At 36.8% G+C, this 13,472-nt stretch overlaps 1 protein-coding gene and 1 pseudogene across 3 annotated transcripts in view; one reads left to right on the forward strand and one right to left on the reverse strand.

Annotated features, from left to right (window-relative positions):
* Positions 1–13,472, reverse strand: part of SCFD1 (sec1 family domain containing 1) — a 105,115-nt gene that overhangs the window by 43,244 nt on the left and 48,399 nt on the right. For all 3 annotated transcript variants that reach the window (XM_010374666.2, XM_030930665.1, XM_030930664.1), the window contains exons 12-14: positions 12,261–12,351; positions 11,619–11,692; positions 10,549–10,630 (exon numbers count right to left, since the gene is read on the reverse strand). In XM_010374666.2, coding sequence (XP_010372968.2) covers positions 10,549–10,630; positions 11,619–11,692; positions 12,261–12,351 — 247 coding nt within the window. The remainder of the gene's footprint in view (positions 1–10,548; positions 10,631–11,618; positions 11,693–12,260; positions 12,352–13,472) is intronic.
* Positions 1,925–2,476, forward strand: LOC104671222 (annotated as a pseudogene).

Raw genomic sequence — 13,472 nt, forward strand, 5'->3', positions numbered from 1 at the left:
AGATTCAAATCCAGGTCATACTCTAATGTATACCATAGATAATAGGGAAAATTACACTACCCTCAAGAACAACTTATTGCTTCCTTCTATGGGCCTTTTCTCAAATTCCTGAAATGAGGAAAAACACTAAGAGAAACAAATTCTGTAATTCCACAGATTAATTCTTCTTATACAACATGGGCTCAAAAGAATACAGTTTGGGTAATAAGAGTGACATAAAAAATGAACAAATTAAAAATATAAAACAAAATAACAAGGTCAAGGTAAACTGAGATTCTTTGGTAGCTTCAATAAATATTAAGAATAAGTGAGTAAAAGGGGAACATTCTAGACAATCAAAAGCATGGAATGCAGATTATATATAATGAATATAAACTCTGAGAGCCATGCATTTCTCAAAAATCCTTTTACAAGGACATTCTATGGGAGGAATCTCATTTTAAAAAATTCTAGTGCTTTTCTCCAAATTTTGGTCATTAGGTAAACAATCAGACTGATTTTACATTCATTTTTCAGTACATTGCCTCAATTTATATTACATCAAATGAACATTAACATGCTGTGCACACATACGCACATATACAGATTGTGTTAGACATTTGACTGGCCACGGCCCACAGGGTTTGGAAAGAACAAAGGAAGGGAGCACTTTCTAAAACTAGTTTGTCCCTTCTCTCACCAAAAAGGAATAATCTTAAAACTTATCTGACGCTAAAGCTGGACACCGTGGCATGCACCTATAATACCAGCTATTCAGGAAGCTGAGGCAGGAGGAACACTTGAGTACAGGAATTCAACAGAAGCCTGGGCAACATAGTGAGACTTGTCTCTAAAAAACACTTATCTGAGAAGTACAGGTAGTACACATGGTTTGCTTTTTGAAAATCCATAACCTGGGACATTTGCCAGATGACCAAGAAAGGACACAAAACAAATTCCCTTTTCCTTCATATAATTAATTGCAGGGATTTTTCCTTCTGTTTACTATTTCTCTCCCCAGTCTAGCTATAGACACTACTGTTCTGGAACTCTATTCACCGCTAGCGATAATTCCCATTTCTTTTTTGTCTTTGCAGATGACATAATTTTTCTTTTTTGTTTAATTATACTTTAAGTTCTAGGGTACATGTGCACAATGTGCAGGTTTGTTACATATGTATACTTGTGCCATGTTGGTATGCTGCACCCATCAACTCATCAGCACCCATCAACTCGTCATTTACATCAGGTATAACTCCCAATGCTATCGCCCCCCCTCCCCCCTCCCCATAATAGGACCTGGTGTGTGATGCTCCCCGTGTCCAAGTGATCTCATTGTTCAGTTCCCACCTATGAGTGAGAACATGCGGTGTCTGGTTTTCTGTTCTTGTGATAGTTTGCTGAGAATGACGGTTTCCAGCTGCATCCATGTCCCTACAAAGGACACAAACTCATCCTTTTTTATGGCTGCATAGTATTCCATGGTGTATATGTGCCACATTTTCTTAATCCAGTCTGTCACTGATGGACATCTGGGCTGATTCCAAGTCTTTGCTATTGTGAATAGTGCTGCAATAAACATACGTGGATAATTCCCATTTCTTACCTCAGTCTAATGACTGGGTTGATGACCAAGTCTAGAGTGATCCTTCTTGGCCTTCCCTCTTCTTCAGACCCCAATTCTATCCCCAATTACCATTCAGCAGTGAAAAGAAAGAGAAGGGAATAAAGAGTTATACCTCCTTTATCCCTACTTCTCAGGTGGTAGAGGGAATGATAAACCTTTCTCTATTGCAATGCTACATTAGGAATATTCCAGATTATGAATTAGACAGGGTTTGTGAGACAGAAACCTACTTACCACGTAATATCTATAGGAAAGTGTACTCCCACAGTTGCAGTCCTGAGCTCTCCAAATTCCTGTCTCTCTGCCAGCATCGCCTGGATGGCCTCCCCAAATCGCGACCCAGCCGCCACTAGCATCGCAGCCTCCTATAAAGGAGCCGAGCCAAGCTGGGGTGCCGCGCAGGGTCCCATGGGCAAAACAGCAGGAACTCATGACTCATGATGTGTGGCAACAAAGGCATTTCTGCCTTCCCTGAATCAGACCACCTTTTCACATGGGTAACCATCCATGGAGCAGCTGGCCCAGTATATGAAGACCTGAGGTATAAGCACTCGCTAGAGTTCCCCAGCAGCTACCCTTACAATGCTTCCACGGTGAAGTTCCTCACACCCTGCTACTACCCCAGTGTGGACACCCAGGGTAACATATGCATATACCTGGACATCCTGAAAGACAAGTGGTCTGCCCTGTATGACATCAGGACCATTCTGCTCTCCATCCAGAACACTTTCCATCTCCAGCCTACTAGGAGAACCCAACATTGATAGCCCCTTAAACACACACGCTGCCAAACTCTGGAAAAACCCCACAGCTTTTAAGAAGTATCTGCAAGAAACCTACTTAAAGCAGGTCACCAGTCAGGAGCCCTGACCCAGGCTGCTCAGCCTGTCCTTGTGTTGTCTTTTTAACCTTTCCTTAGATGGTTTTTTTTTTGTGATTTCTGTATAGACTCTGTATCATGAGCTGTGGTATTATTTTTGTTTTTGTCTTTTAAATTGAGCCTCAATTGAGCCCTTGAGATGTATATTAAATAAATACATTTTAGTCATTAAAAAAAGTATATCCCAAGCTACAATGCACCTAGAACCAGACTTTCAGGATATAACCTACACCTAAGTTGAAGACTGTTTATATTCTAGCCATTCCTGTTTTTTTCTTACTTCTTCACATGTTTAATTTCTGCCATCTTTCAGGTCTGTATTTGGATATCCAGGTAGGTAGTACCAGTAATGCTGTATTATAATCATCTGTTGCTTTGTATAATATAACAAAATAGCCGTTTTTAATTTATTTTCAGTTATTCAGGTGTGCATTTTGCTGCAATTCATACTGGTGGGCTTGCCACTATATATGCATGGGTTTGTCAATGTAAAAATTACGTTACAAAAAACCAAGATGGTCCATAAAATTTATTTAAAGGTGTTCTATGATACAAGTGGCTGAAAATATTTACTTGTTGGGTTCCCAAGCTACAATGAACTCAGCTCATGTGCCATAGTGACTTAGGAATCTTGAATAAGATTCCTCTTTTTACTTCTACCTCTATTCTGTGCACAGATAGGACAGTATACTATCAAGGTGAGAAACCTGGTTATATCTTCAATTTCCACAAAAGATTACCAATCTTACTAGTTGGTTATCTCATTTCCAAATACATGCATTTTTTCTCTCAACCAAGAGCATCGAATTTCTAGCATTCCAGGCCCAAATCAGAATGTTATAACCTCAACTTGTTATCTCACTCCTATCAAAAGTCAAAATGAAAAAATGATACTACAGATTATTCAAAGAATATGCAATCTTTCCACTCCAGATACTAAAAATTCTATTCTTAGTTTAACAACAGGACGTTTACAGAGGAACCATTAGAGGGCAACAAACTTAAGACTTTGCTACCTCAGTAACTCATAGAACTGCTCTCATGGAGTTATATTTAATATTATATCCCTGGCTTTTATGAAAGTTGCTGTATGAAACAGTCACATGAAATCTATAAGGGTAACTGATATTGAGTACTACATCATCACATCACTTAATTTATTCTAGATAATGTCTAGATAAAGACAATATGAGCAATGTCTTTTGTAATGTGATGCTAAGAAATGGTTTGCTTAGAATAAAAAACAGAAAATCTTTCTGACAGAAGTTTTTTTTTTTTTTAATCTTAATCATCTCTCTCTTCTTTATCTTGGCTGCGAGAAAATTCAAAGCAAAATTTGAGAATTAACATTATAACTATTGAGCTTTTACTGAATTATTTTTGAGCTTTTATTGGATTGTTTTCATTCTATGTGCTATTTGAGGGAGCTGCCTTAAATCTATTTTAGAATATGAACACAATATTTAATCTGTAAGTTTATCCTATGTATTGACTTGTGCTAAAAATATTTAAATTCAGACTAAAATGATCTATATAATAAAAAATTTAAAATGTACACAAAGTGATCTTTATAGATGGCAAGTATAAAAATATAAACAGAAGTGACCTTATTATCATGAAATAGTGAAAACTGCTTTATGATATTTCTGTGACATTTGTAAAGTGTTGTCTTGTTTTCTATGGCTCTCAGAAATCATTTCGTTTTAATTTATTCAACCAGTATGTTGAGCGCTTTTTTTTTTTTGAGACAGAGTCTTACTCTGTCATTCAGGCTGGAGTGCAGTGGCACCATCTCAGCTCACTGCAACCTGTGCCTCCTGGGTTCAAGCAATTCTCGTGCCTCAGCCTCCTGAGTGACTACAGGCATGTGTCACCATGTTCGGCTAAGTTTTGTATTTTTAGTAGAGATGCGGTTTTGCCATGTCGGCCAGGCCGGTCTCGAACTCCTGGCCTGAAGTGATCTGCCTGCCTTGGCCTCCCAAAGTGCTGGGATTACAGGCGTAAGCCACTGCGCCCAGCTGAATGTTGAACTCTTAAAATATATACTTAGAAAAAGAAGAGCAAGTTAAATCCAAAATAGGCAGAAGAAAATGAGTAATAAAAATTAGAGCAGAACCAGTGAAATTAAAAACAGGAAATCAACAGAGAAAAATCACAGACTATAGAGGTTCCCTACTACTCTCTATTTTTTGTTATTTTTATCTTTCATGAGATGAGGGTCTTGCTATATTGGTCAACTGGACTTGAACTCCTGGGCTCAAGTGATCCTCCCACCTCAGCCTGAGTGGCCGGGTTTACAGGTGCATGCCATCACACCTTGCTTGGTTGTTATTTTTTCAGTTTATTATTCTTTATTATTATTCTTTATTATTTTTTATAATTATTCTTTATTATTCTTTATTATTACTCTTTATTATTCTTAATCCTATGGTTACTACAAAGGGATTACAAAAGAGCAAGCCATTCTCATTGAATTTTAGTAGATATATTTTATGGAACTACAGCATGGTAGAGAGAACATGGGACTTAAAAACCCAAGTTAAAATTCAGGCTTTAGTAGATAGTCTTAAGCCAAGTATTCAGTATTTTTGAGATTCAATTCCTCTGTAGAATGCAGGAATATACCTATTATGTTAAATATCTAACATAACAGTGGGAAAAAAAAAAGTTTATTCTCCTTTTAAAAGAAAAAAAACACCCCACATCTTATGTTCGTATTTTCAGCCAAGGATTAGTTCTGTTTCTCTGGGGAACTCTGGCTAATACAGGTTGTTTGCTTTCTCATTATTGAGTTTTGAGATGTCTTTATTCCTCTGAATTTAATCTTCATTAATCTATTAAACTGGGTCTTGCTAAATGACAGTGCTTCATCCTCACAAAAGTAGGTATTAGGGAAGTGAGAGCCAAGAGCAAGAGAAAGTTGATTTCATACTTCTTTTTTTTTTTTTTTTTTTTTTTGAGATGTAGAAGTAGTTTCAGAAATTCACAGTAAGGAGTTGAAGGATATTCCACTCACTGGAGAGCTATCTCTTGTCATACTTGCAATAAAAAACAAAACACTTCAGATTCTCATAGTAATTAATCTTATTTTGAGATGAGAAGAGATAAAAGACAAGTGATAGCTCATCCACTGTGAACTTTCTGATACAGAATATATTTTTCCTCTGTCTTGAAGAAAAGACACCAAGGTAATGAGAACTTTCACTTGATATGTATACTGGACAAGAGATCATTTTAAACAAATCAGTACAAAATCCAGCCAGAGAAATGTTCTGACTTCTAGTATAGTAAAAGACCTCTAATGTGATCAGTGAATCAAAGTCAGTTAATGTTAAAAAAAAAACAAAAAAAAAAAGTCAGTTTATGTGAAGAATAAAACAGAATCCATGCTGTATGTTTTAAGACCTAAAATATACAGTCTGTCAATCACTGATCTATGTCCAAGACTTCCTCTTTGAGTATAGAGATTCACTGACTGACATTTTTTTTTCTTTCTTGCATAAAGCACACCTATTGGAAATCACCTATGATTTCCAGGTTCGCTTCTTTTGGAGTGGAATAAAAAACTTCAGAGACATTGCAAAGCAATTTCAGTACAATATAGTATTTTCTGAGGTTTTCCAATCTTTTATGGTGAAGGTTTTTTACCTACACCTAATTCAAACAATATTTAAACCATCATGTCCACTGAGTCTAAGATATGCAACCTAGTTTTATAGAAACAATCTTCTTTTCATACTCATACAATTGACACAAATGCATTAAGACACAAATAACTCATTAGTAAGCAAAAACAACAACAACAACAACAACAAAAATCCAATCGTGAGAGCAGAAAAAAGGCACAGGATAATAAGGAAATTGTTATGAGTTGTCAACATGTTAATAATGTGGCTACTGGCCACTATGGTTTACAGAGGGCAACAGTTAATTTGGTGTGTTGACTAAGTGGAGATCAGTTAAGAGAGTTTCTACTTTATTTTGAAAGCTTATCTTCCCCATAAAAATATAAGGCAGTTGAACCAAAAAATAAAAATAAAAAATCAGTCCTCAGAAGGAACACTAGTGAAAAGCTAGCACTGCCAACAAGGGTTAAGCCTTCTTTAGAGTACAGACATCATCACCTAATCAGATGATGTCTTTAGATCTAATTCAGCCCCTATAAGACTGTCTATAAGAACCAGTAAAACAAAAATGAGGATCCAGTAACAATTAAGCCTTGCCTCACAATGTTTACTGATAGCTTATTCTTTACCAGCTATATCCGGTTGGTTGGAACATTGAGATGTGGGTGCTCTTCCTGTAAGGTGGGAACACTGGGGGGAAGAACACATGATACCATTTCCTCTCTCATCTCATCAACTATGCCTTACAAGTAGGTTACTTTTCTTTAGGTATCTGGAGCTAAAGAGTGCTTTATTCAGGTTAGCTACATAGGTGAGCTAACAATAATTAAAATAGGCTGTCTACAAATTATGTAAGTAATCCCAGAAGCCATTCTTTAACGACCAGCAAGTGGGAAAGTTGCATTTCTATTAGGGATGAAAAAAACAACTAAAGAAAGGGTTTAAAAATACAGATTACTCAAAACAAATGAGTATTCAACAATTTACTCTTGATTAGACCCAAATTACCCAAATCACTAAAATCCTCAGAATATCAATAAAGTGAAAATGTTTCTTAAAGTTATGACAAACTGGTGTGCTCTAATTTTCCACCCAAACATCAATTGCAGGGTAACTGCCAGGACTTCTAAAAAGATTAATTTCTTCGTTAGAAAACGATTGAAGGAAATGTAAGAAGCAGCTATACTCTAAACAAAAGAAGAAATATGTAAAACTAATACAGTCAAATACGAAGACAAATGCTGAGACCTCTTCATGACACAATCTTCTAGCTAATAAAAAATTTTTACAGCCAGGCGCGGTGGTTCACATCCATAATCCTAGTACTTTGGGGGGCCGAGGCGGGCGGATCACAGGGTCAAGAGATGGAGACCATCCTGCCCAACATGGTGAAACCCTGTCTCAACTAAAAATACAAAAATTAGCTGGGCGTGGTGGCGCATGTCTGTAGTCCCAGCTACTCAGGAGGCTGAGGCAGAAGAATCGCTTGATCTCGGGAGGTGGAGGTTGCAGTGAGCTGAGAGCGCGCCACTGCACTCCAGCATGGTGACAGAGTTACCATGTCACCATCGGGGTTAGCCAGGATGGTCTCGATCTCCTGACCTTGTGATCTGCCCGCCTCGGCCTCCCAAAGTGCTGGGATCACAGGCGTGAGCCACCGTGCCCAGCAAACTTCTGATTTTTAATTGGACTTCTTAGAATGACCCAACTAGGAGTAGTGTGTTCTACAGATGACATTATTTTCCCTCTGTAAAGCGAATGCCCTCAATAGCACACTTTGTTTAAATCAGATCTTGTGAAGAAAAGGATCTTTAGCAAGATAATGATTCAATAATATCTATTTTTCTGGCTGGATGTGGTGGAATGCACCAATAGTCTTAGTTACTAGGGAGGCAAGGCAGGAGGATCCTTGAGCCCAGAAGGTTAAGGCTGCAGTGAGCTATGATCGTGCCACTGTATTCCAGCCTGGGTGACAGGGAGAGATCCTGTGGAAAATAAATAAATAAATAAATAAAATCTATCTTTTACATAAAACCACTCAATATCTTGAATGACAAATTAGTTTCTTGGCGTAAGATGCTCTGCCAGAGAACTAGCAACCCTAAAGGAAACACTTTCTTTTATAAGACCAAGAAGTCTTCAAGTAGAATTGTTTAGGTCAGGCACGGTAGCATATTAAACTATCTCAGACAGATGGCCTCTGGTAGCAAAAAGTGATCTGAAAAACTCACCTAAAATCATTAGTGTAAAATTATAAATAAGCACCATAAAAAATTTCACAAGTAAATTATGTCTTATAAATCTTTTTTCACCTAGACATCTATAATAGTTTTCTTATAGTTCCGCTTTTATTTCCAGAACTCATCGTCCCTTATCCTCCACAGTCTTATTTTAAAACATAAATCAGATCATGTCATTAACCTCTAATGAGTTATCATACTTACGTTTCTACTTTTTTTTGATCCCATATCCTACCCACCACTCTTTCCCTCCTCAATAAAGCACATTTGTCTTCTTCTACGTTCTCAAACACACCTAATTTGTTTGTTGTAGGGCCTTTGCACTTCTTATTCCCTCTGCCTGGCATGGTTGGCCCTGAGATCTTCAACTAATTGGCTCCTTCCTGTGATTCCTGTCTCAACTCAAACATCACCTCATCAAAGGTGATTTCGCTCACCACTTACTCCAGAGTAGGCCTCTCAGCCATTCTCACATCCCATTGCCTCACATCACCCTACCCAGGTTTTGTTGTTCTCATATCACTGAAATGCCTGAAGTTATCTTGTTTTCTAATTTGCTTACTCCATTTACTGTCACTACAATATAAGCTCCAAGAGAAAAGAGAACTTGTCTGTCTTGTTTACTACAGTATCTTCAGGGCCTAGTACAATATACATAGAGCCACTCAATAAACATGATTGGATAAGTAAATTAACTAAAATTTTCTCAAACTGTAAGCTCTAGTCTCCGATCTGAAGGAAATTCTCAATATAGCTCTCTGTTGTATTTCACCTGATGATATATCTATATATCTATATTTGTATCTGTATCACCTCCACAAGAGACAATGACCTCAAGTAAACAGATCTGAACACCCTTTTGCCATTTCACAGAGACGCTACATAGAGAAGTGAAAACATCAGCAGAATCACCTACAGACTGCAGTTATGCTACTATTCCTGTATGAACCGGAAAAATATCAAGTACCACGATGTGAAACAAAGAAAAAAATTAGGTTGTTGGTGTAATAGAAATTATGCAGGTTTAAACTGCATGCTGCAGGATGCCCATTATCTATGTTAATGCCTTTCTAATGCTTTTATGGCTTTTAAAATTATTTAAATAATGCCTTTAAGTCCCTTCTCAATAAATTCCAGGTGTTATCAACATGTCTGACAGCCAGCAATTATATTCAGCTTTTTTTTTTTTTTTTTTTTTTTTTTTTTTTGAGACGGAGTCTCGCTCTGTCGCCCAGGCTGGAGTGCAGTGGCCGGATCTCAGCTCACTGCAAGCTCCGCCTCCTGGGTTCACGCCATTCTCCTGCCTCAGCCTCCTGAGTAGCTGGGACTACAGGCGCCCGCCAGGTCGCCCGGCTAGATTTTTGTATTTTTAGTAGAGACGGGGTTTCACCATGTTAGCCAGGATGGTCTTGATCTCCTGACCTCGTGATCCGCCCGTCTCGGCCTCCCAAAGTGCTGGGATTACAGGCTTGAGCCACCGCGCCCGGCCTATATTCAGCTTTTTAAGCAGTTTCAAATGCATCATATAAAATGGAAAGTAGGGGTCAATATTAGCCAAGTTTTAGCATATGGTCAATTTGCCATGGAAATTCAGCTCCAAGTGTGGAGAACAAGTAACAGCAGAATACTGGAGGACTGATTAAGTAAGCTGAAAATGGGGTAGTCATGAACACAGTAGTGAGAAAAAGAACTAAAACAATATATAGAACTCCCAACATATTTGTTTCAAAATCACAGTTCAATGATACACAGTAAGAAGCTTTGATGCTAACAGATTCATCTAAATTTAAAAGGTTCAGAACAAAGTCACATAAATAAAAGTGATGTGATTAACGGATATTTTAGATAGAACTCTGGTAAGAGATTTCCAAATTTGTATTACTGATGCCGAGACACAAGTCTACTATTAATACAGCAGTATGTATAGCAGTGATATTGAGGCAGTGCAACATAATGAAAATATCATAGATTCCCACTTCTATTTACTAAACATGTGACCTTGGAAATCACTTATCTTTCTGGATTCCTAGGTTTCTTTGTTTACAAAAAAAAAAACCTATAATACTGCTGTCTTCCATAATTACACTTCATGTTACAGTGGGGGCTCAATAAGATAATGAATATAAAAGCATCTTACAAAGCATAAAACCCTATGTAAACCCAAGTCATACTGTGGAGAGAAAAAGTTAAATTTACCTTTATATGTTCTAAAACAGCAGTGGCAACATTTGTATGGAGATCAATAAGTCTTTTTTTCTCAAGGAGTTCTGGCAAAGAACTGCAAGTATCAAAAAATTAAATATTAACCAATAAATTTTCTAAAATAATGCAGACTTTATCCCATGTCTGGTGTTTACTCTGTGGAAACTCAGAACATTGAAACAGTGACAAGATGACAAGTTAAACTATCAACTAATTTAATCTCTAGGCTTGAATACCTACAGTATTTATTAATACAGGTGAAATGCTTATTTTAAAAAATCTGGCTCCCAAATATTATTTCTACCATTTTACTTTCTGATTCCAAATTTTGGAGGTTTAAACAAAATCAAATTAATGGAAATATGTTTTATCTGTATTTCTGAAACACATTTCCTCCCTCCTTTTTTTTGAGACAGAGTCTCTATCTGTCGCATGGGCTGGAGTGCAATGGCACGATCTTGACTCACTGCAACCTCCGCCTCCTGGGTTCAAGTGATTCTCCTGCCTTAGCCTCCTGAGTAGCTGGGACTACAGGCATGCACCACCATTCCCGGCTAATTTTCAAATTTTTTTTTAGTAGAGATGGAGTTTCACCATGTTGGCCAGGATGGTCTTAATCTCTTGACCTTGTGATCTGCCTGCTTTGGCCTCCCAAAGTACTGGGATTACAGGCATGAGCCACCGCGCCCAGCCTCCTCCCTCCTTAATGGCATTCAAAGTACAGAAAAACACCGCTTAACTTTTAGTGAAGAAAAGAGTATCAATAATAAAATTAATAATCACTTGCCCTACTTTATCATTAATAGTATTTTCCTTATAAAATTACCCCATTACACAGTTCTAACTGGTGAAATGAATGAATGATCTCCTATATCTAAGTGGGAACTAAAATCAGCTTAAACATTTAGTTAAATATAACTTAGTTCTTTAAATTCAAAGTTATATTTGCTATTGCCTACAGTTTCCTACTAGGTAAAAATATTAACAATATTTTAGTTAAATAAAAATAAATAAATAAATCCTATCAACAGAAAGACTTCAAAGAGGATATATTGCTCACTTACCTAACAGCTGATGTTAGCTTAGCGGTATTGTCAGAAAGCATACTTATGGCTCCTTCATCTTCACCTTCTAGTCCCTTGTAAAGAAAAAAGGTCCCAATAGCTACTCAAAAATCCCAGGCCCAACCATAAAAATCAACACATTCCTAAGATTACTGATATACAGTAAGATTTTAAAGTCACCTAGAATAGCAATTCTCCTCCTCTGAGGTGCAAGCATATATATTTATGACAATTACATAAAAGTTCTAGTAATGGCCAGTCTAATGGTTAGATGACTAAGTGATCAGCTGGTATTTTTTGGATAAGGAGACAGGCCCAGAGACGTGCCACAGGTCACATAGCAATAAATAATAGAGCTGAAATCTGAAGTTACATCGAAGTATGGTAGAATTAGCAGCACTGGAACGTATATCTCTAAAATGAAGCTACATTATATATTTTTTCAAATCATATTTATATTAATATTTAATTTTCTTCTCAATATTTAGATTTCTTTTTGATCACTTATGCAAGTTGAAAATATTTTTGTTATAAAAGCATTAAATGGCCTTGAATTTTTATAAGGAAAAAAACCCAAATCTCTTTATCTAACAGATAACCCTCCTCTTTCCTATAATTCTTAGAAAGCAAACAGAATCTTACCATAATGCTTTTAAGTCGTTTGACCTCATCTTCCTGTGCTCTGTAAGATTCTAGTTCTTGCTGAACTGATTCTGCAACTTCTGGGAATGGACTAAAATGGTATTGCACAAGAACTATGAGTATGACATTAAAAGACGGATTTTTGTGTGAATTCTAAAATACACACAATGAAGATTTACTATTTTAAACATACTTATTTGGATTTGAATATGTTATATATAACAAAGGCAGAAAACATTCAGCATAAATACAACTACATATCTTTCTGATATCTATATAATAAATACTTTCTTTAAAATGCATATAATACTTTACATCTAAAATTTAAATTTCATTTCTATTTTTCATTAACAATATCATACATTCTCTTCACCTATGTTTTTAGAAGAAAAGGTAAAATATTTACCTGACTGAAAATCAATGGAAGACAAGTCATGGTATATTAAATATCCATTAAATATTCCTACCCAAATTAATACATAATGTCAAAGGGTCCATACAACTACAAAGACACCATTTAAAAATATCACCTGCAAGTAACTGTGAAAAAATTCCTGTAACTCAGAACTCATAATATCCCAGAACACTACTGGTGAAAATAGCATTTGGGCCCCAGTTTTGGTGGCCAAATACCTGATGTTTTCTTCTAGGACACTGTGGTTTAGCAGTAACTTACACAGACTTTAGGCAGAAGTGATCTGCAATCATGAGCAGCTCATGTAGAAAACACTGTACTAATCTTGACAAACTGTAGGTGAATACATGTTGATCATGAAATGTTTCTTAAAATGAGTATTTTTCATCTACAGCCTAGGGGGAGGCCAGAAGCTTTTTCTCCTTTAAGAAAGAAGAGGTCATGTCTCATTAACAATGGAACAAGAACCTTTCCCCTCTTCCTCAGCTCTGACATCTGAAAATACCTCACTAATAATGAGCACATTTTATCCAACGGAGATTAGCAGAAACAGGAGTTCAGAAAGGATTCTGAGGAACACAGTTCAATTTCACCTCACAACCACAGGTATTTACTCCAGTTTCAGCTGAGTCTATGTTGGCAAAATAGCACTGAGGCCTCAGCATTGCACTGGGGAGTCAGAAACCCTTGTTCCATCCAATTATAATGGACGCTTCCTTTATAGGCAAGCTCTCACCCTCCCAGGGCCCTAGCTTTATCTGTAAAATGTGCGAGTTTAACTGGATAGTACTCAAAAT

Source organism: Rhinopithecus roxellana, chromosome 5 (genome assembly GCF_007565055.1).
Source record: "Rhinopithecus roxellana isolate Shanxi Qingling chromosome 5, ASM756505v1, whole genome shotgun sequence".
Taxonomy (NCBI): Eukaryota; Metazoa; Chordata; class Mammalia; order Primates; family Cercopithecidae; genus Rhinopithecus; species Rhinopithecus roxellana.